At 43.2% G+C, this 25,212-nt stretch overlaps 1 protein-coding gene across 2 annotated transcripts in view; it reads right to left on the reverse strand.

Moving 5' to 3' along the window:
• TBC1D9 (TBC1 domain family member 9) overlaps positions 1-25,212 on the reverse strand; it is a 93,672-nt gene that overhangs the window by 16,626 nt on the left and 51,834 nt on the right. The window contains exons 3-15 of one of the 2 annotated variants that reach the window (XM_080676933.1): positions 24,289-24,407; positions 18,824-19,052; positions 18,127-18,388; positions 16,232-16,439; positions 10,597-10,803; positions 9,522-9,692; positions 8,478-8,628; positions 5,556-5,770; positions 3,365-3,482; positions 2,817-3,102; positions 2,389-2,518; positions 710-808; positions 471-539 (exon numbers count right to left, since the gene is read on the reverse strand). In XM_080676933.1, the coding sequence (XP_080533059.1) occupies positions 471-539; positions 710-808; positions 2,389-2,518; positions 2,817-3,102; positions 3,365-3,482; positions 5,556-5,770; positions 8,478-8,628; positions 9,522-9,692; positions 10,597-10,803; positions 16,232-16,439; positions 18,127-18,388; positions 18,824-19,052; positions 24,289-24,407 (2,264 nt within the window). The remainder of the gene's footprint in view (positions 1-470; positions 540-709; positions 809-2,388; positions 2,519-2,816; positions 3,103-3,364; positions 3,483-5,555; positions 5,771-8,477; positions 8,629-9,521; positions 9,693-10,596; positions 10,804-16,231; positions 16,440-18,126; positions 18,389-18,823; positions 19,053-24,288; positions 24,408-25,212) is intronic. The other variant, XM_080676934.1, reaches the window with a different exon arrangement.

A 25,212-nucleotide genomic window follows, 5' to 3' on the forward strand; every position in this document is an offset into this window, starting at 1 on the left:
GTGAATATAATAGAATCAAGGGCATAGAAAGGGAGTGGACTGACAATTCTTGGGGGGAATGGGGCCTGGGGTGTGCGGGAAGAGACTGGACAAGAATCGTACACCTATGGATGAGGACAGTTGGGCGGTGGAGGGGGGGCGGTAAGGGCAGAGGGTGGGGCGGGAACCGGGTGGAGGAGAGCTATGGGGGAAAAAAAGAGGAACAATTCTAATGATCTGAACAATAAAGATTTATTTAAAAAATGTTATATGGAGTAGAAGAAAGCTAACACATCAATTTAAATGTGTTAGATGAATATGTTTATTTTTCATATTAGTATTCCATTTTTATGTTCTCAGCTCTATCTTCCTATTTATCCACAATGTAACTCACACTTTCCCTTAAATATGTAACAGAAAAATCTAGAATTTAATTATTAAAGTGAATGTTTTTATCCCCTGAATGCACACAAATTTACTTTGAAACTCACCTTGAAAAGAGCATAAAGTTCTTCTAGTTCATCGATGGTAAAGGACGTTTCTGTCACAATGGTTCGCACCTATAAAAAGAACAAACACAACAAGTTTCATAAACTCCAAAATGTCACGATGGGCAAGTTCCTGACTTTCTTCTAAGCCATCGCCAGTGTGTCAGCGGGGATTTCTGAGCCGGCAGGAGTGCGAGGAAGGTGTGGGAAAGAGGCCACAGGCTGGTTCTCCAAGGACTCACCACATTCCGTTTGGTGGTGTCCTCCAGCGTCTGGATCACTTTCAGTCTCTGTTTGAATCTCATCTGCTCAATCAAGTCTGCCCGGATCGTTCCAAATTTCTGGAAGAGAGCAAGATTGGCATCTCTGAGAAACCTGCTGAAGCACCCAGTATGATGTCTGCAGGACTGATGGGGACACAATCCTGATACATATGAGCCGTCTGGAACATTAGGAAGCTCTGTTTTTTTCAACGTCATATAAATGAAATTGTACAGAATGTTCTCTTTTGGTTCTGGTTTATTTCACTCAGTATTATGATTGCGAGATTTATCCAAATGGTTCATTTTCGTTGTTGTGGAGTAATTTACTGTGTCCTGAGCCCTCCAGAAAGGTCACCTCGGTGTCTGAGTCCACCTGAGGCTGGGACTTCGTCTTTTCCTTCTGGATAACTCTACAGAACTGCAGAGCATCACTCATAGCTCCCACCCAAAGGGAAACTGTTTGTCCAACTGTCACTACAATCTCTCCCAGTGGGGGCTGGGGAGGGTACACCATGAGTGAGATTCTCCCCCTCGAGGCATTTATGAATAAAGCTATCATCTCTCCTCACCAGAAATTGATGAGAAATTAGATCAACATATCAGCAACCTCCCGACAAGGGGGGGGGTGGTTTTGACTAGGTCTCAGAGCTGAATGTGCTCCAGTATCTCCCCTACTTTTCTATTCTCCAGGCTGATTATCCCAAAGCACAGAAATAAATGTGTGGTGAGACTCTGGTGTCATGCGTCCATCCAAACCAGGTTATCATCGTCTCTGTGATGAGTGGCCCCATTCTGCAACTAGGGCAGTGACTCTCAGCCCTCCCCGGGCACTGGAATCAGCTGGGGAACTTTTAAAAAAATGCTTATTCTTGGTCTTATTGCCAGAGATTCAGATGGAATTGGTCTGCAATGGAGCCTGTGAATTTATATTTCTTAAAAATTGGCTTAAAAATTTTTTTAAGTGATTTGAAAGGATTGAAAGCCACCAAGTCAAAGGTTAAGTAGGGGAAAAAAAGATCAACCGTGAAGAGTTATGGGCACTGAGTTCTAGGAGCTTCATAAACCACCAGATGCTAAGAGACACATGACACTCTGGTTCCTTCACCCTGAGCAGCTCCATTTTGTGATTCAAGACCAGATCGAGGGTCATGGTGGGCCAGAAGGCAGCTTCCCAACTAGGCCCAGCAATTCTAGAGGATTCACAGGGGTGGTTCTTCTCTAGGATGGTGCAGGGTATTCTATGTGCCCTGGACTGAAGAGGACTGGCTTAGCTACTTCAGAGAAGACCTAGTACTTGGCATGAGAATAGGAAGCTAACTGGTGTGTGCAGGTCAACCTCCCCAGGCCTGCTCTCAACAGCCCCATCTCAGTCCACCCAGAGTTGAATCTGAGCTGCCACTCAACCAGGTGTCAGGGTGGGCATAAGAACTGGAGGATGAGAACCTGTCATGTCATCTGCTCCATGGTATTACAGCCAGGAGAAGTCATGGACCCCATTCAGTGTCCATCTCTGCAGCTCAAAGCTGTTAGCTGGAAGGTAGCTACTTGCTCCAGCAACTAGTTCTCAGCAGGTAAAAGGGAGCAGGTACACCCAGGGGTTAGCAATGGAAGTGACACTCTCAGAGTGCTGTGACGCTGAGCCAGGAAGCAAGTCTTACCTCATAGGAGGTTCGGATGAGTCTGAAGATGTCCACCTCGGGGTAAGGCTCTACGTCATCACTAAGCAGGGAGTGGAGGTGAGGAATGGGAGGCAGTGTGCTGTCTTTGTTGGTCACACTGTCCAAGTACCTGGAAGAAGAAACGAATCAGGAGGCTAAGTCACTAGGAGGCTAAGCTGGAATTCTCCCATTACAGTTCACACATTTTCTGCAAACTCTGCACTTGGAAACAAAAGACTGCAATTTCCTTAATTAAGTGAAATTCCCTTAACTTCTAAAAACAAAGCATATGAAAATGAATACTCAGCCGACCAAGAGAAGTGGGCATGACGATTACCACCCAGCCAATTAAGACTCATGAAACCCAGGAGGAAACAAAAGTACAGGGAAGATCCAGACGTGGTTTTCAAGGAGCCTTAGTACACTACCTTCCCAAAACGGTCATGGCCTCCCCGTCGTCCTTACAGTTCAACAGTTTGTCCACATTTGCATCCAACACAGCCAGGGCCAGCTGGAATATCACCTTGATTCCTTCGTAGAAGAAACAGTCAACAACCACCACTGCACTCTCAAAGGGCATCACGCTGAGAAACAGGGTGAGGAACCAAGACAGGGAGATGGTGGAAATCACGCCCAGGTCCTGCATGCAGTCATAGAGCTGGGGGACATAGTCTCGCGCCAGTTCCTCGAAGACGCCCTGGTCCACCAGTGCACCTGCAGCAGAGGACACAAAGGCACCTTCTCACTAATGCACCCAAGCAAATGGCTCACAATTGGTGCTGAGACAGACTCTGTCTAACTGTCTACAATCTATACCAAATTAAGCCCTCCCGTTCCCATTGTGGAAAACTGGGGTAGCTGAAACTTTCTTGCCTAATTGGTGGCTGAAAATTGTGTTCTAGCCGGTATCAAGGCTGCAGGAGCAAACACCTTCTTGATGAGATGTGCAGGAAAATGTAAGTACGTCCCCACCTACCAACAACTCTGGTGTTGTAGTAGTCGGGAAGCATGCGCTCACACAGAGCCACCAGGAGCCAGAAAGCCTCCTCCTCTTTGGCATAAAGCAGCAGCACTGAGGTGACGATATTCATGGCCTACAAGCACAGAAAGATGTCATCAAACACATTTTCACAAGTAAGCCATTTGTTAACCTAAACAATGACTGAATTAGTCTCACAGGGGCCAGCAAACTTCTGTAAAAAGCCAGATGAAATATTTAAAGGCTTTGCAAGCTACACACACATATTCTTTGAGTTTTATGTTGTCTACAATCCTTTAAAAATGTAAAACCACCCAGCCAGAGTAGCTCAGTCATTGAGTGTCGACCTATGAACCAGGAGGTCACAGCTGGATTCCCAGTCAGGACACATGCCCCGGATTGCTTGCTCTATTACCAGTGTAGGGCGTGCAGCTGATCAATTATTCTCTCTTATCACTGATGTTTCTCTCTTTCCCCCTCTCTCTCACACACACACACTCTCTCTTCCTCTCTGAAATCAATAAAAATTTACACTTTTTAAAATATGTAAAACCACTTAAGTCCTTGGCCTGTAATTATTAAGGGTCTTCAGAAACACCAATATTCACTGAGACAGGCAAACCCTCATTCAAAAACTTTGCCCAGAGGCTATTTGACAAAGCTTTTTATTCTATCCTAATGGTTTCCATAACCAGGTACACATGGCTTAAGGCTCTCCTCTGAGAACAATGAAACCATTTAAACTTAAGAGTCCTGGCCTATTATTTCCATCTGGATAAGGAAGGTCCTGAGTACCAGTGACTTACATTCTACTTGCTTTATTAAAAGATATTATCAGATAGCTCTTAAGGAGACAATCTCAACTACTTTAATAGTCCTCTTAATTAAAAAGAGAACGATCAAAAGACAGATATGAACTCCATTCTATCAGAAGCCAACTAATTCCTGTACTTCTTTGATCTTCTAGAAACCAGTAATTGTTCATCAAATGTCTATAATATAAATGCCAAAAAAGGAATTCCGGTCTAATAGGCTCTTTATTGTAGTAAGTTTTACTCAATGTTTTCCCAAGTGAAATCATTACTAAAATTCCACTTGAGAATTTAACCAGACGATTCTAGGTCATGACATGACTGGCCTAGCCAGTTACCAGTCAAGGTAAGTTTTTTTTAAGGGTCTACTTCATAGCCGGCTCTGGACTAGGTATTGGGGGGTGAAGGGTGAGAGGTGACGGGGAGGACACAGTGGTAACAAGTTACACAGGACTTAAGTGTTGGTGTCAGAGAGACAGAATAAAGATATGAACGTTAATTAATCAATTTTGGGGGTATATTTAAATTGTGCTATCAAATAAATAAAATGAGGTACAAGGAGACCTGTATTGAGAGAGAGAGTGAGTGAGTGCGTGCATGTGTGTGTGTGTGTGTGTGTAGGAATTAAGCCTTTAGCTTTTAGGTGATTGGCCAGAGAAGGCCACTCTAAATATGTGGCCTTTAAAACTTAAAGGTCACCTTATCTTGGACCTTTCTCGATTGTGGTTTGTGTACTAGTACAAGAGATCATTTTAGTTGGTATGTGGAGCAACACTTTTTCAATCAAATTCAGCATTTATTGTAATATATACTGTAATTATAACCATAGCATATAGAAGTTATATTCTCAAGGTCATGATTGCCTAGGAGGATGCAAAAGTAGGAGCACTGTGGGACCCAGAATGCAGGAGGAGAGGCCTGGTGCTCAGGTGTGCTCTCTGCTACCCCAGGATGAGGGTGGATCAGAGTGGCCCCAGGCACTTCCTGAGGTCACCTGCTAGACGGTGGTGACTAGTCAGGGCATTCTTGTCTCCTGGCTCCTCTGCTCAGTGCAGTGGTCCTCAACCAGGGAGATTTTGCTCTGCAGGGGAAATTTGGCAAAAGTCTAGAGACATTTCGATTGCTGTGACTGGAAGGTTCTACTGGCATTTAGTAGCTAGATGCTGTCAAACGTGTCATTAAACAGGAGTGTTATGGAACATCCTACAAAGCACAGGACAGCCCCACAAAAAGAAGTGTCCAGTCCACCATGCCAACAGTGCCAAGGTCAAGAAACCCTGGTGCAGTGAAGCGATAGCGCTGATGACCATAAAGCCTTTTTTCTTCTTACTTACTCGCTAGTGACACAATTAGTACAAACCATCTGTGACATTTACCTGGCAGTACCCTATGTTAGGGTTTCGAAAAGCATAAGCTGTTAAGACTCTCCTCAGAGCCGCAATGCCCATCTCATTCTGGAAGGCTGGGTGCTCTGGGAGGGAGCGGTGCAGATCTCTCTCGATCTCCTCCGTGGCGAGATTGTACTTCCCCATGGACTTCTCCACGAGGTCTTCGTAGTACCCAGGGTGCGTGGCCTTCTCATTGATGGCACCTGGGAAATACCAACAGACACCACGTCAAAAGTGGAAGCCCTGCCCTTGGTCTGCAGCCTCAACTCACACACCGAACCTCTTCACTCCCCCAGCCATTCAAAGGGCACCTGTGAAATAACAGTAAGTCCCTGAGGCAGTGTGGTGTGCTTCCATCATGGCTAGCCGAGGACAGTGAGAGGGGTCTCCTGTCTAAGCTCCACAGTAAGCTCGCTACGCTACGGACAAGCCCCATCACGTGGAGGGGGGTCTTCAAGCCTAAAAACTGTGCTCTGAGCAGCTTCCTCAGACCACCCTGTGGGGTCGCTGACGAGCAGAGGAGGGAGGAATCAGAGTCAGCCAGGCTGGGGCCTCGGCCCTCCCTTCAAACACAGCAGCTCTGCCTTTACTTGATGGGGGTTTTCCTGAAGATTGCACTTGAAAAAACAGGTTTTTGCCTCTCAAAACAAGTTGAAAACTTTACTGAAATGGCAGCTCTGAGGGGCTTAAATAGCCATACTGAAGAGGAAGAAGCCATTTGGAGAGGAGGTAATAAAATATGTGGAGGGATTTTTTAAAAATTGCTGGGGTGGTGAGGGCATTCCCAGCAGTGGGGAACGGCGGCTATGGATGGGAGCCCTCAGAGGCTGGGCAGGGGGTGCAGAGGTGGGCTGAGAGACTTCCATTTAAAAATTTTTGAAGACAGAGAAACCCTGTATACAAATATCTAAACCTAAACATAATTACATGTAATTTATGTAAGTATAAACTATACTTTCCTATATGTTACATAAATACAATTTATATATAAGTATAAAATATATATATGATATAAATATATGCAAACTATCTACACACATACACATTATATAATGTGTATATATGTGTGTATGTGTGTATATATGAATACAGACATATATATCTGTGTGTGTGTGTGTGTATATATATATATATATATATACACACACATATACATATATTCATTTGTATTTTACTATTTACAAATTAGAGCCCTGTGCTGACCCAGTCCTTGTCCCTGAAGGTCCCCCAGAGAGCCCAGCCTTACCCTCACACTTGCCCTGGAAAAGTCTGTCAGACAGCTACTTAACATTGGCTTTAGTTCTGTTCTCAAGGGTGATCTGCAAGGCTGACTTGCCATTTGGCCTGCACTTCCCTTCACAGTGGGGACACTGAGCCAGGTCCTTGTCAGAGTCCCTAAGGGTCATGGGAAGCAGGTGGGGCTCCCCCGCTAGGAGATGGGCTCTCTCCCAATGGGCGAGGTGGCTTCCACATGAATCCCACCCCCCGTGGACAGGCTGAAAATGGGGGCTGTTTTATACCCAATGGAGGTGGCCTTTAGGCCACTCACCCTCTGGCCTCCGGGAGCTCATCCCAGTTAGAGAAAATACTGTGCCTAAGTGTCTCCGCAACGGAGTGCTGCATACACTGTTTCCTGGTGCTCCTCTCAAGTTTCATTTTCATCTGAACCGTGCTATAAATAACTCCCAATCTGAATAAGGAAGATGGAAATGGAATTTTCTGATTACTCTGCCAGCGATTTGAATCAGGTTGTCAGGGAGACTGGTTTGCCAAACCCCAGAAGGCGGAAGACTGGACAGTCAGGGTCGTTGTGGGCTGGGTTTGTGATTAGAGAGAAGTTGATTCAAATTTGAGTTTCTAAATGAGGAGCTATGGCTGGTCTACTTAAGGCCGAGAAAAACAAGACCTGTAAATGAGGATAGGACAAGCAACTTTTATATAAAACAGAAAAGCCAATTATTTTCCAAGATCCTATCTGTCCTACTTCTGAGATGCTAATACTACGTCTCATTATGGGCAATCACCATTTACATCTGCTTTTAGAAAGAGCTATGAGGCTGTTGTTTTTTAAGACTTTTCTGTAAGTCTGGAAACTCTTTTAATTTTGTTATTTTTTAAATGAAAGGTTTTCATAATAGCACTAGAATAGGACCATCCTGGGTTCAAATAAAAATATTCACACCCACCTATTTAGAATGAGCACATTTCAGGCCTCCACCCAAGCAAAGCACCTGACCTATATAGTCAAGACTGGTGACCCCCCAAGGGAAGGCCCTGATGTTTGTGAGGGATGAGGCTGGGAGGACCTCTGGGCTCAGGGCTCCCAGGTTTGACCTGGCCGGGTTATGTTTGGGCATGAGCATGGCTTGGATCAGGAAAGGTGGACACGTCGGTCCTACATGTGCATGACCTGTCCCCTGACCTTCCTGACATCTCCAGCTTGGAAGAGAAGTGTGATCTGTGCAGACTCTGGTCTCTCCTCTGTCTCCAGGGATAACCAGTCAATTCAGTCAGTGGCAAAATCAAGGATAAGGCTTCCTTACTCCTCCCATCCCCTCCCTCTCCACACCAATGACTGCTCTGCCCACACACTGTCACACTTCAACATAATCAGTGACACAGCCGGGGAAGGAAAAGGACTCCCAAAACCACAGAGAATGATACTCCAGTCCTTTGAATTCTTTTTTTCCCCCTAAATAATGTCAGTAAATAATAGATGAGTTTATCAGGACTCAAAGGGGTGGCTTTGACAGCTGGGTCGCTGAATACGTGTCCTGTATTTTTATTAAGGGACTTCAATGCTCTGGCCAGGAAAGATTTAGCTCTGCATTGGGGTTTGCATCTTTGAAAGAACTCTGATGCATGACAGAGGGCGACGGGGAGGCCCGGGGCCCCGCCCAGCCCTCGTACCTGAGAGCAGCAGCCAGAGCTCGCCCCGCATGCTCTCCGGGATGCCCTTCAGCACCAGCTCCCGAGTTTTTTCTGTGCGGTACATGCAGATCCCTTGCCCATACTCGGCAAAGTGAATCTTCCAGGCTTGCTCTTTCAAAAACTCCTTGGCCTGAAAGAGATAATGACGCATGATGACATCCCAAAGGACTTTGGGGATGGTGAGAGGTCCCATGGAAAGTGTGCACAGTGCCCCTTGCGAATGGAGCAAAGCTCTGGACAGAACTCATGAGAAGGAAGGACTCAGACGTTCTGGCCTCCTTCCCTAATTGGGCCCATCTATCATGTCCTGCGGTCCTGTCATGATGCCTTCTGGCCCCGAGTCAGAATTCCTCTTCCCTGAGACGGGTCAGCAGAATGCAGATGATAGTAATGGCTTTATGTCCATGCCTCCAAGTTCAAGTACGTTTTTTAAATGTGCACTAAGAACTTATATGATGGTTGACTTAAACAGTAGTGAAATCAAGACCAAAAAAATGTCACCTATACCCTCTAGAACTCGTCGCCATCCATGAAAAACCACTCTGAAACCTAATGACACGTTTAGACAAGATCTGCTTTACGTACAAGAAAATATCTATTTACATAGATATGAGTTCACTTTTATTTAAAAAACTAGAGGCCAGTGCACGAAATTCATGCATGGGTAGGGTCCATAGCAGCTGCCAGCTGCCGGCCGGGCCTCCCTTCATTCCATGCCTCCCCCTAGTGGTCAGTGCACATCATAGCAAGCGATGGAACTCCCAGACAGTTGAACTCCCAAGGGGACACTTTGCATATTAGACTTTTATATATATAAAGACTAGAGGCCCGATGCACAAAATTCATGCAAAGGGCTTGGCCCCCGCCACCACAACGGCTGCCTCTGCCTCGGCCCTCGCAGCCCCGGCTTCGTCCGGAAGGTCATCCGGTCTAATTAGCATGTTACGCTTTTATTATTATAGATCTTTTTAAATGGTAATTATCTATTATAGAAAGTTTCGGGGAAGAGCAGGAGGGACCCACCAATTTCGGATTGAATTCCTCGGGAGACCGCCGCCGATACATGGTCATCAGGGTCTGTGTGGCCGTGGGGACACTGTTGCCATTTAGGTTAAACTGGCGCTCTCCCTCAGAGTCCGAGCTCGAGTTTTTCTGGGGGCTGGAGGAAACGAGGCTGCTGGGCCGAGAGTACACCTGCAGTCGCAGAGAGGAACGAGACACTTAAGGTTTGGGCAGCAACCCTTCAGCGTCCTCTACAGATAACAAAAGCCATGCCATGGTTCAAGAAGTTTCTTGCTTTGTGAAGAAACAGAAGGGAGCAAGCCAGCATTTTGGTGGGAATTAGACAGGTGCATGGGCTATAGGCTTTAGAACTTCAATCCTCAAAATAGGTTTTCTCTGTATTTCGGTTGTATTTTTGCAACAAACTGATTGGCCACTTATCTCTCGGATTAGCATATGTGCAAAGCATGCTGTGATTGAATCATCTGCTTATGGAATGGCCTCCCTCCCCTCCTCTCCAGTTTCTGGTGCCTCCAAAATTCCCACAAAAGCTTGGGGCAGGTGACAGGGCCAGAGATGTTACCTGTGAGCTCATCACCTTTACAATATGTTTTAACTGCCAGTAACTCGCACTGTTACTTGAGCGCGTGACATGTTTTTATGGGCTCCAGATTCCCTGGATATTGGTCCAGGTGTAATTCAAGAGGGACACAATATGTATCAAATCATAATAAAGTAAAATCATCATAATGATGCTGTATTTCAGGTTTGAGACTTCATTTAGTGACCTCTGTACCATTCCCAACAATGTTACTATATGGACCAGAGTCACTTGCTGTGTAACCAGGACAAATGACTTCATCATTCATCAACCGTAAAATAAGAGGATGAGGTCAAATATCTGTAAGGTTCTGACCAGCATTATGGTCCCAAATACAAACGCCATGAGATTTAAATGAGATATTGCTCTGGGCATCAGGATAGGTGTTGTGTCTTAGCACAGCTGCCAAGCTCAAAGGTCAATCAAAACAGGCAAGCAGGTGAACACCCCAGACAAACAGGACAAACCAAAACACCCCAGGTGTCTTCCACAGACCTCATCGTCCGAACTGTTGTAGCTCCCTGCAAACTCCTTGTCCGAGTATATTCTGGAGGTCGTCTGTTGCAGGAAGTCAGAGATCCTCTGCACCAGAAAGTCTCTGTCTTTCAAGTTGGCAAACAGGAAGGTCATCCTGTTCCTGGTGCTGATGGATAGAGGACTGGGGAGGACGCTGGAGCTGTCCGCCTTTTCCACAATTGTCACCTGAAAAGAAACAGGAGACAAAGAGCATTACTTCTCAGGGAGTCCCCAACAGCAGCCCCTGGTCAGCACTAAAGAAGGGTCACAGCACTCTGATGTCCTATACGAACCATGCTTGTTTTACTGAGGCAAATTCAGATTTGTCAACTCTGTTCCAACCAAATCAAACAGCAAATCAAGCTGGAGTTCATACCAGAAGTTGGAATCATCTTGCTGTTTTTTCTAAACCATTTCTTCTTAAGCTGAGAGCGATTTTATGCCCCAGGAGACACTGGGCAACCTCTGGAGGCATTTTTGGTTGTCACAGTGGAGGGTCCGGCTGGCATCTGGTAGGTAGAGGCCATTTTTCTCTCGGATTAGCATATATGCAAACATATATGCTGCCAGACATGCTATAGTGCCCAGGACGGCCTGCCCCCCAACACAGTCCAGACCAGGGCGCTCACAGTGCCAAGGCTGAGAAACCCTGTGAAGGAATTCTCTGATTTTCATTAAAATTTCATGGAGCCATCAAGGAGAGAACTCCTAGCTGCTGCATTATGCATATGAGACAGAAAACAGTCCCGATGCTGGTTCCTTTCACCAAGCTCAATGTTGGGGTGGTTTTCAGAACACAGGCAATCCTTCAACCGTCTCCCTCGGACTCCAGGGCTTTGCAGGCTTCACTCAATTCTGAACAGACATGATGTAAGCGGCTTAACTGCAACCCCATCTGCACTAGGGGACGGTGTGGTGTGTGGGGGGTGTGGAGAGAAGTACAGAAGGGAGACATCTGTTTTAGCTCTGAGCTGAAGACATACATTTGGTGGTTTATAATAGGATTTTCATCAACTGGAAACTAGAATAAGCGCATTAGAACTTTTTTTCTTTAGCACGGTTAGGAAAAAAAACCTCAAAGCAAGCCCTAGATAAATGGCTTAATTGCAGTGATTCTGACTATATAATTAAAGCTCCCCTCCTCCTCTTCATTCTACTTGCAAGCAGTTTAGACAGGTCCAACTTTAACCTCTTCATCAGCATTTTCATGTGAAATACAATTTCCTTCAAAGCAGAACTTGAAAAACTTTTCCTTTCAAGGCTAAAAAACCTACTGGCGTTGCCTAAGTCACAGTGGTCGGCAAACTCATTAGTCAACAGAGCCAAATATCAACAGTACAACGATTGAAATTTCTTTTGAGAGCCTAATTTTTTAAACTTAAACTTCTTCTAAGGCCACTTCTTCAAAATAGACTCGCCCAGGCCGTGGTATTTTGTGGAAGAGCCACACTCAAGGGGCCAAAGAGCCGCATGTGGCTCGCGAGCCACAGTTTGCCGACCACTGGAGAAGTTCACAGCCCAAGTGCAAAGTGGACATAACGAGACTGGGATCCATAAAGGGACAAACTGCAGGATCTGACCTCTGCGCGCAGGTTTTATAAACACACATGGTTAGATATATATATTTTAAAGGACTCCTCTGCGATTCCTGGAGCTGCACATAAAAACGTTCTTTTTTTTTCCTGAAAGCAAAAAAAGAGGCTAGAGAAACAGGAAAAACCCTCGTTTTCATGAACAGGATTCTCCCAGGGCACTTAGGAAAAACGTTAAACAATGCCTGTTTTTAAAAGACCTGTAAAAGCTCACAACAAATTTATTTCTGGGCACCAGGTGTCAGAATTAAGTGACAGACGCCAAGGGAATTAAAGGTTTAAGCTCAAGAGCCATGCGGATCTTGATCAAGTGGAAAGTCCTTTATCTGGCTGGATCCTGAATACAGAAACCACCAGCAACCCCCACCTAAAAACCTATGAAGGCTCACTCAACTCGGGTTACAAAATATTGTCATCAAATGAATTCTAATAGGTTTGTATCCCGTGAGCTTGGTGCCTCCAGGAAAAGGTACTGGCTACCTTCGAGTATTCTATAATTTAATGAAACACATTTTCATTACCTTGGGTTATAAAGTAGACTGGAACTTAATAAAATCTCCGAGTTTAATATGGAACATTCACAAGGAAATTTATGACTAAAAAAGGCGGGGGGGGGGGGGGCGGTGCTTCATCTGGAATCTCTATCTAATGAGGAATCTGATCAGCTCACTTTATCCTCTGGCTTTGCTGCCTCAGAAGTTTCTTCAAAATCTACAGCAATGTGCCCTGACCAGTTTTGCTCAGTGGTTACAGCATCAGCCTATGGACTGAAGTGTCATGGGTTCGATTCTGGTCAAGGGCACGTACCTTTGCTGCAGGCTCCATCCCTGGCCCCATGCATGCAGTAGGCAACCAATCAATGTGTCTCTCACATTGATGTTTTTCTCTCTCTGTCTCTCCCTCCCTTTCATTCTGAAATTCAATGGAAAAAATATCCTTGGGTGAGGATTAACAACAAAAAATCTACAGCAACCTGATTCTGTGTAATCACTGACCATCTGTTGACCAGGTGTACCTTAAGTCTAGATGTGAAATATATGTTAATAATCTCCAGTCAATTCCTAGTCTAGCTAATGCTAATAATGTCCATTCCAAACAGGATTGAACATTCCCCTGGAGGCCCTTGCTAATCCGTCAGCTTAACTCAGTTCCTAAAGGTACGCAGTCCACAGAGAGACCACTCTCTACTCAGACAGATTCCGGAAAGAGGGTGGGGAGGTGGGGGCCCCACCCCTCAGCTTTGTCATTATCGTTACCAAAAGGTAATAAAAATTACATTAAGTCCTTTGCTTCTCCCATTAGTGAGGGTTAGGGCTCCACTGTTACTATCTCTCCAAGTTTCACCAGGTTAAGGGAAGGGCACTGCCATTTCACTGAGCTGCATTCCTCCAACCCAAACATGCTTTATTTCTAAATGCTGCCTCCACTGCTGTCCCTGCTCCAATTCGCCCTGAAATGCGACTGAGCTATCTCTGCCCTACTGCCTGTTAGGAAACTAGCGAGGGGAAGACGGGCTGAGAATATCGGTCTCCATTCTCCCAGCTCCCCTGGCTTTCATTATTGTATTGTAATCGCACTAACATGTAAACAAGGACCCAAAACCTTGGCAGATTCTGAACAGGAGAGCAGATGTCCCGGCAGCGCCTTCAGCCCTTCTCTGCTCACTTCCCTCTGGTTCAGAGAATGGTGCCTCGCTCAGATTCATAAACAGCACCGCCATGGTACATTCTTAATCCCAAGATGGGCTTCCCCGGCCATTTCAGGTAGCTCTGCTTTCCTACACTCAGGTCGTACTTGATGAAGAAAATTAAGTTAGGAACAGTTGACTGGCAAAGAAAGTAAATTGGCTGGAAAAGCTTTAAAATCCATTTCAGAATCAAATGTAAATACTGTTGAATTATCCATCTCAGAACTCACCACCAACAAAGTATCTTGGCCTCAGAAGGTGCCATAATACCAGTTAGCTCATCCTATAAGTACTAGATGTGCCAAAACAAAACAAAAAAAACCAACAAACACACAAAACAAACCAACAAAAAAAGAACTAGATGTGCCAATTGCCTGACATTTTCCATTCTTTTAAGTCCACCAATTAAGCTTCCAGGACTTTATAATTTAGGGAAAATTATATATATGATTGGGAGAAAACTAAAAATAATGCAAAGGTCCAATCATAGGTAACTGAATATATAAACTATATATCCATTGAACAAAATAATATGCAGTCATTAAAAATTATATCACAAAATAATATTTAGTAATACAGGGAAAAGTTTAAGAAATACACTCGTTAAAGGAAATAAGCAAAAAATAAAAATTTTCTTTGTTTTATAACTGAATGGCATCAATGATATATACACAACAAAGTAGAGAAGAAACCTGGAGAACAGTACAGCAGAATGTTCACAGCGGTTGTCTTTGAATGGTGGGATGAGGGGTGAATTTTGTTTTTATCCTATTTGTCTATAATTCTACATATTTTTGTAATGGTAGTGCATTATTGTTACAAGAAGAAAAATGCTTACATAAATTATTTTTATTGTTTTCTGTTTCATTATGATTTTAAATTTATTGTCTAAAGTTTTACATATGTCTCCTTTTTCCCCACTTGACTCCCCCCCGCCTCCACCATTCCCACCATAAATTATTTTTTAAAAAGAAACGAAGGCAGAGGGAAACTTGAATTCTTGCCTACAGAGAATCTTAACAAAGGGCCCATTTTAATAACCAATGCTTCAAACCACCTTCACTTCTAGAAAAGGGCTAGGGGAGGTTGCAAGCTTCCAGGTTAGAAACTGCAGGTCTGCCAGCCCTTGACGCCCTAACCTGGAGCTCCTTCTCAAGCCCAAACCTCAAGCCAGGCTTCCACAGGAGCACCCTGTGCAGACACGACAGAACCCGCTTCCACCACATACAAGACTGCTTCTTCGTCTTGACTGTACATGAGAACCAGCCGGGGACTTGATTACAATGCAGATTCTAGAACGTGCAGATTCAGACTGGGCAGATCTGGGCTGGGCTCAGCCCTGGTGCTTCCAGTGCAGGGAATCGGAGGGCCAGATCTTAACACTTGGCTTTCGGATTCACAACCCAGGCCTGTCCTTCAGACGAAGCTGCCCTCAGGCTGTGAGCCAGGTGGAATAACTACATTTTCCAGTTTCTGTATTGGATGCTTTGATATCTTGAGGCCTTGCAGACCCTGGTAGGACCACCCTTCCAGAGTTAGACAACTCCCAGAGACTCACCTGGAACAGGCCTTTCCTCTGCAAGCCAACCCATCCAGAGCCCACAGCCCAACCACCTCCTCTATGCAGCTCCCAGGCAGGCTCACTGTTCACGGGCCCTAATTGCCCCGGGGCCAGATACCAGGTAACTAGGAACAGCGCCTCCACCCCAGAATCCATTGAAATTATGCACACCAGCCTGCTTACCCCTGCCTCTTTTGTTCCTTCCCTTGGAGACCACAATAAGGACTCTTACGCACCCTGCTCCCTTTGCCTGCCTGGTGCTTAGCCAAGTGGCCCCTATGGTCCCTCCCAGTGGGATCTGTGAGGCTAACAATCTACCTATCTTTCTTTTTTTTTTAAATTTTTTTTTGCATTTTCATTTATTTACTTATTCATTTTTATTGAATATATTGGGGTAACACTGGTTAATAAAATCATATAGGTTTCAGGTATACATTTCTATAATACATCATCTGCGTATTGCAGTGTGTGTTCACCACTCCAAAGATACAACCTATCTTTCAATGGCAGTCGTCTCCCGATCCGCGGGCCTCACCAAACCTGAATAAGAATGAGATTTCCATGTAAAACACGAGGCTGCCATTGGAAGAACTCTCTCAGGTCCCACCGCCACTCAGATCAATGGCAACACATGGAAGGGTGGCAGGTGCCACCAAAGAATTACGAACATTCCCTTACGGTTAAAAGACAGCCAACTTCTGGTAAATGTATTCCTGGCTCACACAGGAAAGTATCACAAATGAAACTTAAAAGTCCATTTCACCTGAGGCTTACCTCCCGCAGTGGGATAATGAGGCTACACAAGTTTTCCTCCTTGCTGGTAAAGCAGATGTAATTTGTGGACACAAACATTTGCCCCAAAATGTGCATTTTGTTAAATGGGGTCCAGAGGGTGCAGTCTGTGTGGCCATCTAATTTCTCATCTTTGGGCAGCCGGAAAAGTGCACGGTACCTCTCACTCTTGGCCCTGGCATCAAGATCGCTGGAAAGCAATAATAATAACTCACATCATGCAACAGGAATGTTTCAATACCTTCTAAATGATGCAGCCATAGAGGGTCCCAGCCCACCTTTCCCCACCTCAATCTTGCTGGATTTATCCCTACCTTCTTGGCTTACTATTGGCACTAATGCCAACCTATGACCCAAAAGCATAATAAAATTATCTTAAAATAGTTAGATCCCTTCTGTAGTCATTTTATAATCAATATCTGAAAATGTTCAAGAGTCTTAGGAAACTAGGCCTGCACAGGAAATTCATTCTTTTTCTAAAGGAATACAAGAATTTCTAAAGAGACTGTTACATTGAAATGTATCCAGCGCCACTTGCGGGGAGGGTATCTTTTAAGAAAGACCTAGTGAGGATGCAAACGAGCCTCTTAAGTCTACTAATCTCACTGCCACCCTCCATAGACAACAAAATGGCCTGAAATACAAGAATAACCCACCTCATGGACAACTCACTTCCACAGCCTCAGCTGGGTCCTCTGACTACAATCTTTTCCCCTGACTTTCTTCCTCTTCTTCATGTAGGTTGTTAAAACCTCTCCCCTCAAGCTCTAACCAACCTTAGCCTCTTGAAGCTAGGTAGGAGTTCCCTCCCTCCATCTCCAAAATTACCTCCATCCCCACTAGTCTTCCTTCCTTTCCCTGTCACAAAAGGAGAGGTCTCAGCACACATATTAAAGTTACTGTTTTCTTATACTTTTATCTCTGTTCCTCCTGTCCCTGCACCTACCCTCCTACACCCCTGCCTGCACCTACCTTCATCCAAACACTCTTCCCTTCTTAACCTGTATTCAAATCTTCTACATTCTAAGGAGAGCAATGCCCCTCCTTTACAAAAGAATTTTTTAAAAAGCAGTCTATTCTTGCCTAATTCCCTTTCCTTCCTTTCATTTGCTATTTACACCACTGCAATAACCCCATTCATCCTCCACCACTCTGTTGAAACATGGCTCAAATCACCAAAGACACTCACTGTGGTGACATCTGTCCCGTTCCAACTACCAGCTGTAAGCCAGTGACTTCCAATTCCATGTGTTACTGGTCCAATCCCCCACTAAATGTCCTGCAGGCAACTTGCTGGACAGGATCGGAACTGAGCTCTCACATCCCTGGACATGCTCATCCCTCTCTCATTCCCAACTCAGTGTAGGGCAGTTCCATGCGTACAGTCACACTATCGAGCGCCAACGTTTCCCTCACTCTCTCTCTAGCTCTGCTCCCATATCCAGACTTTCAGGCTTCTCAGCAGCCTCTCCTCCCCTGTGTCCTGCCACCTTCCAGACATGGGATGGACTGCCTTCTCTCTGTGCTTTTCCCTCTGCTGGGAACAGCCACCCGACTGAATCTGCAGGGGCAGCTCCCACTACCACTGAGACCCCCAGCTCCTCGCAGTCTCCACTGAGAGGCCTTTCCTACCCTCTGCCCATCTTCCCACGTGTGTGCCCACAGGGCCAGAGGAGCTCCCGCCCGGTTGTGCTGGAGCTGGCCACCTCTGCCTCACTTCCTGCGCTGGGGGTGCCGCAGGCAGCCTTTTCCACTTTGGTACCTCTACCCAGAAAGCGTCCGGAACCCTTGAGTTGTTCAGAAAATGTCACATTTCGTGAACAAACGGATGGGTTTCTTTTTTCCAACGTCTGTAAGACTCCGTCTCTGGCACCTACCGTTTTAGAGCAGACACTTTTTTAGGAGATTTCTTTTTCAGCTTGGGCAGGGATTGATCTTGTTCAAATCCCTCATTGTCTAAGAGCTGCCTCATGGCTATGTTGGCGAGCTGCACCATTAACTTGAAGGTCTCGTTGATGTTGAGAAACACGGAGAAGAAATGCTCACTGGACCGTGTGCTCACTTTGATCACGTCGGGCAGAAACAGTGTGGCGCGCTTCTCCAGTTGAGTGATGTCCACCCACCGGATCACCAGCTTGGCTGAGCACAGGGAGCAAGGCTCAGTCAGCTCCCGGCTCCTGAAAACCCCTCTGAGATACTGCAACCGCACACCCCAACTCCCAGGTGCCCTGAATTCCTTTGCATCTGTGTGTCCACATCTATTGTTTGGTTTGTTAGTTATAAGAGACAAATGCAAACCACATAAATTCCGAGTTCATAATTATTGTCAATTTAAGTCCATGTCTACTAAATTAATTATGCCTTTGGTGAATCTTTATTACTTAATAGATACATTTTTTTTTTAACAAATATTGAACTGAAAATGATTCACTTGTTAAATAGTTAAAAGGCAATGCTGACCCAGTCATAACTATAGATTTATTTTTGGTATTTATTTTGGTATGTGGTTTATGAGTTCAGTGCAAACCTCAGTAGAATTTCCTAAGCTTCCCTCTGAAATCCTAGACAACTTACCTTCCCTTCCCATAAGAAAAGAATAAAAGCAAAGGTGGTTAATACTGAGGTACATCCAACCCTGACGGGGGACTTTCCCCTTCCAGTAGCTGCAAGAGTAATAGTTGACGAGTTTCTCTTCCTCGGGCATCCCAAACAGCCTGTGGAATTTCACAATGGCCTCTTTAAACTTCTCTGTGTCATCGTCTTCCTTCACATCATTGATTTTGTTATACTCTGCAATGATGCCCTAAGTAGGGATGAAACAAAAGCACACAGCAGTATTACCATGAATAGAGCTGCTGTTTTCTGTACGCTGTACATACTGGAAAGGAAAAACACAACAATTTCTAAGACTACACTTTTTTTAAACTGATAAATTTTTTTCAAAGCCAACCCCAAAATTCTAAGCCAATTAACAAGTAGTATTTGTGTGGGAAAATATTTTCAAAATAACAATATAGATTGTATTATCTGTTTATTTTTGCTAATCACCTTTTTCTTAATTTCTTTTAGGTGTATTTATTTTTGGTGCTAATCATTTTGTTAATAAATTTACTTAGAATAAAACCCAAAATTTTATTTTATAAAAGAGGAAATGTAAAGATTTTGATAGTTCTACTGATTTTCCAAGCTTATCATGATAGTTATGCCAAAGGTCAATTTCTGCCTTTCTCAAAAATCAACAAAAATTCATCATGACTGGACAAGGAAGGAAAGATAGACCAGAAGGCATGTCACTAACTGACACTTGGCCACAAACCTGCTGTCTCAGGGCCATGAATAGTATTAGGGAACTTAGAGAAAAGGAACAAGCAACCATTTAAACAGAAAAGGGGTGAATGTAAGAGCAAAAATTAGGTCAGCTGGACAGAAAATGAAATTTTGCACAGCAAGTGACTGGCTAACTCTACTGTCTAATCATTTGAGTAGCTTGAGAGGCCATTTTATTGTTATCATTCCTCCATAATTCCCTGTAAACTGGCTTCTACATATATCTGTTGGTAAAAAATAAAAATAATAATAATGCTCCCTCGAATTCCACTTTGTAACATCAAATCCCTCTAACATCATCTTCATCTTCTCTGATCTCAAGGTACCACTGGATAGCATGAGCTTTCAGGCATGAAAGTTCTGGGTTCAGATCCCAACAATATCACCACCTAGCTGTGTGAAGTTGGGCAACCTCTTGGGTTCTCCTTGATGCGACTGAACCCTCCATATTCCAAGAACAAAAAATTGCAACTGACTCATACATGGAATTCCTGCCTTTGGGCTCTTATGCTTCCAGTACAGCCTGGATGCTCCCTACAAATTTATCTTCCTAACACTTATTTTGACTACGGAATTCTTAGTATAAAAATCCTGAGTGGTTCCCAACTGCTACCAGTCTGAAATCCAAAATTCTAGACCATTCACATTTTCGATCCACTGTTGGGCTCTTACCTAAAGTGAGAATAAGGAGAATAAGGAAGGGAGTGAGGTATAACAAACCAAATGATACCCATATGTTTTGAGTGGAAAACATTAAGTTCAGACCCTGCTATCCACAGATCTACTAAATACCACATTTAGAATACACATTTAAAGTTTAAAAAAGAAAATGTTTTCAAATGAGAAGATTTATGCGGCTATAGCACTGAGAAACATCACTCTGAAACGTTCTGGGGTCTAATACACTCATACAAAAACACCATGCCTTGCCAACTAGTTTCAACTAGTGAGGATAATAGTCCCCATGAAGCTACATTCTCAAATTTCTCACCTTTAGGACAAGAGAGGATCTAGAATCCAGAACCTCTTCTTGGTTTGCTGTAGTTTTTCAGCCAGGTTGACCAGACGATGGAACAAAAGGATAGAATATTTCCTTCCTGTATGTTCTACAGTTTCTACATAATACGAAAATAGGTCACCTGGTTCTAGGCAACAGCTCCCTATAACTTTGGAAAATTACTACAATCCAAATGAACAAGGGACATTGATGGGTAATTCACACACACAAAAAAATGAACTAAGCAAACATGAAAAAGTGCTCAACCTCATAATCAATCAAAGACAGAAAATTAAAACAGCAAAACACCAACTTTGACCTGTTCAGTTTGAAAAACCATTTAAACAACTATTATAATGCTGAAAGTAAGCAGTGGTGTAATCATATAGGGATTCTAATATACTGACAATATCTACTAAGGTCCATTAAAAATGTTAAACTGCTTACCCCATTAACCAACATTTTGTAATCTATCCCAAAGGAAAAAAGCAAAAACTATCGGAAAAATTATCTGAACAAAAGTGTTCAGGGTATTATTGCTTGTGCCAGCCCCCCACTAGTCTAGAAGCCAAGGAGAATCTAAAGAGAGAGAGATGATAAAGTTAATTAAGGGATAATATTAGTTATTAAAATAACAACTAAAATTTATATAATATGTGGTTTATAGTACTAGTCAAAGAAAAAAGACATGATACAAAATTAAATGTATAATAAGACTACTATTATGATAAAATGCATACTATAAATCTAGGAAGAAATACACAAAATATTCTCTATGGTATTTGACTTACGTTTGGCTCTATAGTTAATTATTACATTCAGAATTTATAAAAGTTAATTAAATCTCAAACAAATAAATTTGTTGGTTCTCTTATTAATCTGTGAAAGCTTAAACATTCATTTACACATGAATGACATTCTTTCACACAAAATTGCATTAATAGCAATTCCTTCCTTGTAATTGGTTTCAGGGACATTAAATCTTACATTTTTGATGTAACAAAAATTGTGACAAGAATAGCTATTGGACATAATTAGTCTTTATTTTGTTTTTGTTTTTGTTTTGTTTCTCCTGGCTACTGTCACTTCTAAGCTTCTGTGTCTTGCTACAGCTCTTTGTCTGTACCTGCTTCCCAACGACAATAACATGACAAGGTAACCGAGCACCTCAGTGGCTCCTGGAGAGAAGATGCCTCCTGTCTCTGGGTTTCCCACATCAGTAGGCTGCCCCTCCTGCATGCTCAAATTAGGGATCCTCAGACTCTCTCCACTTCCATTACTTCCCAGAAGTTCAGATACATGACTTAGAAACAAAATGAAGATGTTATAAAATCTGGTTGTTGGCCTAGGAGGTTTGGCTCAGTGGATAGGGCGTCGGCCTGCGGACTGAAGGGTTCAGAGTTCAGTTCTGGTCAAGGACACATTCCTGGGTTGCGGGCTCAATCCCCAGTAGGAGGCATGCAGAAGGCAGCCGATTGATGATTCTCTCTCATCATTGATGTTTCTATCTCTCTCTCCCCCTCCTTTCCTCTCTGAAATCAATAAAAATTTATTTTTAAAAAATAAAATCTGATTGTTTTTTAATCAATAAAACAACTCTCAATTAATCTAGAATAACTTCTTTTTTCTAGTCTGGAGTCTGCCATCTCCTCCTAGCTTCACATGGACCATCTGCAATGTCTCCCCTTCTCTCACTTTTATTTTCTTCCCTACTCTTCCAATCTCTTTAATAAGGATGGAGAAGAAACACATTATCAGTCTTGAGCAGTGATTAAATCCTCACTTTGAGGTGTGGGGGAGGGAGCAAGGAAGAGGTTGATATTGTTATATATGCTTTTGTTCTCCTCAGTCCTCACTAATTTTTTTGTGGTGCAGTTCAAATTTACTTCTCTCTTCAAAAACATTAGATTCTAAAGAACAAAGAGATTCCATTTGTATGTTTATCCTTCTTTTTCTGAGTATAAAATCACTATGTGTTCGTGTAAAGAAGAAGACATAAAATAAAAATAGACCATTCTGTGGAAATTTAATGAGAAGCACACTGTCAGATCACTTCCTAGAATTCCTCCTTAACCTGGATGCAAAGAAAGCAGTTTTCATTGTGATTAAAACTCCAGATGTTGCAACAGAAAAAAACTGCTAATTTTGACTAAATAAAAGTTAAACTTTGCATGGCAAAAACTATCATGAGCAAAGTCAAACGATAAATGACAAACTGAGAGAAAATATGTACAACATAAAACATTGATAAAAGGCTAATATCCTTTATGTAAAAAGGACTTTTAAAAATGAAAGAAAAATAAGACCAAAAGTCCCATGGAGAAACAGGTCAAAAGACAGAAGAAGCAGACAGTCTACAAACAGTGATATAAAAATGGCCCTTAAACATACGGAGATATTCAATTTCACTCATAAATGAGATAAGTTCAAATTAAAACAACACTAAAATATCTCTCTCCCATCAGATGGGCAAACACTGAACAGCTTGAGAGTCCACCCTATTGGTGAAGCTGCAGGGAAACAGACACTCCCATTGTTACCAGTGGGAATGAAAGATGGAGGGGGATGTAGCAACATTCGGCAAAAAGACAGATACATTCACCATGTGACCTGGCAATCCCACTTCTACCAGTTTATCTTAAAGATACATCCACAACAATATGAAAATACATATATGTACATAGGTGTGTAGCATTGTTTATAATTGCAAAATATTAGAAAATGCTTAAATGTCCAAGCATAGGAGACTGGCAGAATTGTCCATGGTGCGCACACACATAATATGCAGCTTCAAAAAAACAAAGAACTGCCCTGACCAGTTTGGCTCAGTGGATAGAGCATCGGCCTGTGGACTCAAGGGTCCCAGGTTCGATTCTGGTCAAGGGCATGTACCTTGGTTGCGGGCACATCCCCAGTGGGGGGTGTGCAGGAGGCAGCTGATTGATGTTTCTAACTCTCTATACTTCTCCCTTCCTCTCTGTAAAAAATCAATAAAATACATAAAAAAAAACTAAAAAAAAACAAAGAACTAAATGCAACATGGGATCCTGGATTGGGCTGTAAGATAAAAAAGGACATAAATGGAAAAACTGTAAAATCCAAATAAAATCTGTAGTTTAGTTAACAACATCATCTTGATGTTAATTTTAGTATTGGTAAATGTACGTGATTATAGACAATGTTAACGCTCAGAGAAGCTGAGCATAGGGGTCTATGGGAATTCTCTGCTCTATCTTTGCAGCTCTTCTGTAAGTTTAAAAATAATTTCAGCCTGGCCGATGTGGCTTAGTGGTTGAGTGTCAACCCATGAACCCGGCCATAGTTTGATTCCCAGCGAGGACACATGCCTGGGTTTCGGGCTCAATCCCCAGTACAGGGCGTGCAGGAGGCAGCCAATCAACGATTCTCTCTCATCATTGATGTGTCTATCTCTTGCTCCCTCTCCCTTCCTCTCTCTGAAATCAATAAAAACATTAAAAAAAATTCAAAATACAAAAGAGAACTATTAAAATTAAAAACAACAACATGTGACAACTGCTATGTTACGCAGGAGTGAAGTGGAAAAGGGAAATGCAAAGGAGCATGTCCATGGAGCCTCATGTGTGAGAATTAAAGAGAAAGAGGAAAAATACATATTCCTGCCTATTTTTACAACTTTTCTGTTTTACATAATTTCCAATTTAAAAGTTGAACAACAAAACAAAACACCCCCTACCTGTATTTTTCCTCTCACAAAAGTGGTGATGTCATTCTCATTTTCAAAGATGGACAGTGTCTGCAGCAGATTCTGCTCTAGCCATTCCCAGTGTTCAGTGATTTCCTTCCTAGAACCACCTGTATGAATGTAAAAATGGTAACAATAATAAACGTCAGAATTTCAAAGATACCTAAAAAGCCAGGCTCTTGTCTTCAATATTTGATGCCACTGAAGGAGACTATTGTGCCAACAACTCTGTCTTGAAATGATCTCTCTCCTCCAGAGAAACACAGAAGCAGGTGGAAACCCACGAGTAAGGACCGTAAGTCTTTACTTAATGCTGGCCATAGGTTCTGCGACTTGTGAAATGACATACAATGAAGCCAGTTTTATCACAGGCTAATTGATATAAACAATTGAGTTCCTACAAATTCCCATCAGTGTTATAACGACATTATTCAAGGAGCGGCTGTATTGTGTTCTGGTCAAGTCTGACGGGGTGAGTCCAGAAACTTTCAGGTCACCTTCAGATCGAAAGGCAGCAACACACCCCACGTTCACTTTTATGGATGGGGAGTTTAGCCCTTCCCTCCGCTGTTCTCCCTCCTAGAACCTGCACCTCACAGGGTAACACTGATCTTGTTAGGAGACTAGGTTATAATAGTTAAGTTGCAGCAGTATGAGGGCTTTGGTATGCCAGGGAAGATCTGATGTAACCACCTCCTACAATGGGCAAAAAATGATCCTCACTCACTTCAATATTGAATGAGATGAAAAATGGACTATCACTAGGGAATAGCAGCCTGGGGCTCTCATGAGCTCACGTGCACCGTTGCCTTGTAATGTAATGGGATGAGGTCATCCTCACAGCTGCCGACCAAGTCACTGCACTTGGGCCAGCAATAAGAAACATTAAGTCAACTTGCCTGGCAACCCCAAGAC

The sequence above is a fragment of the Plecotus auritus genome (genome assembly GCF_963455305.1).
Source record: "Plecotus auritus genome assembly, chromosome: 6".
In the NCBI taxonomy this organism is placed as follows: Eukaryota; Metazoa; Chordata; class Mammalia; order Chiroptera; family Vespertilionidae; genus Plecotus; species Plecotus auritus.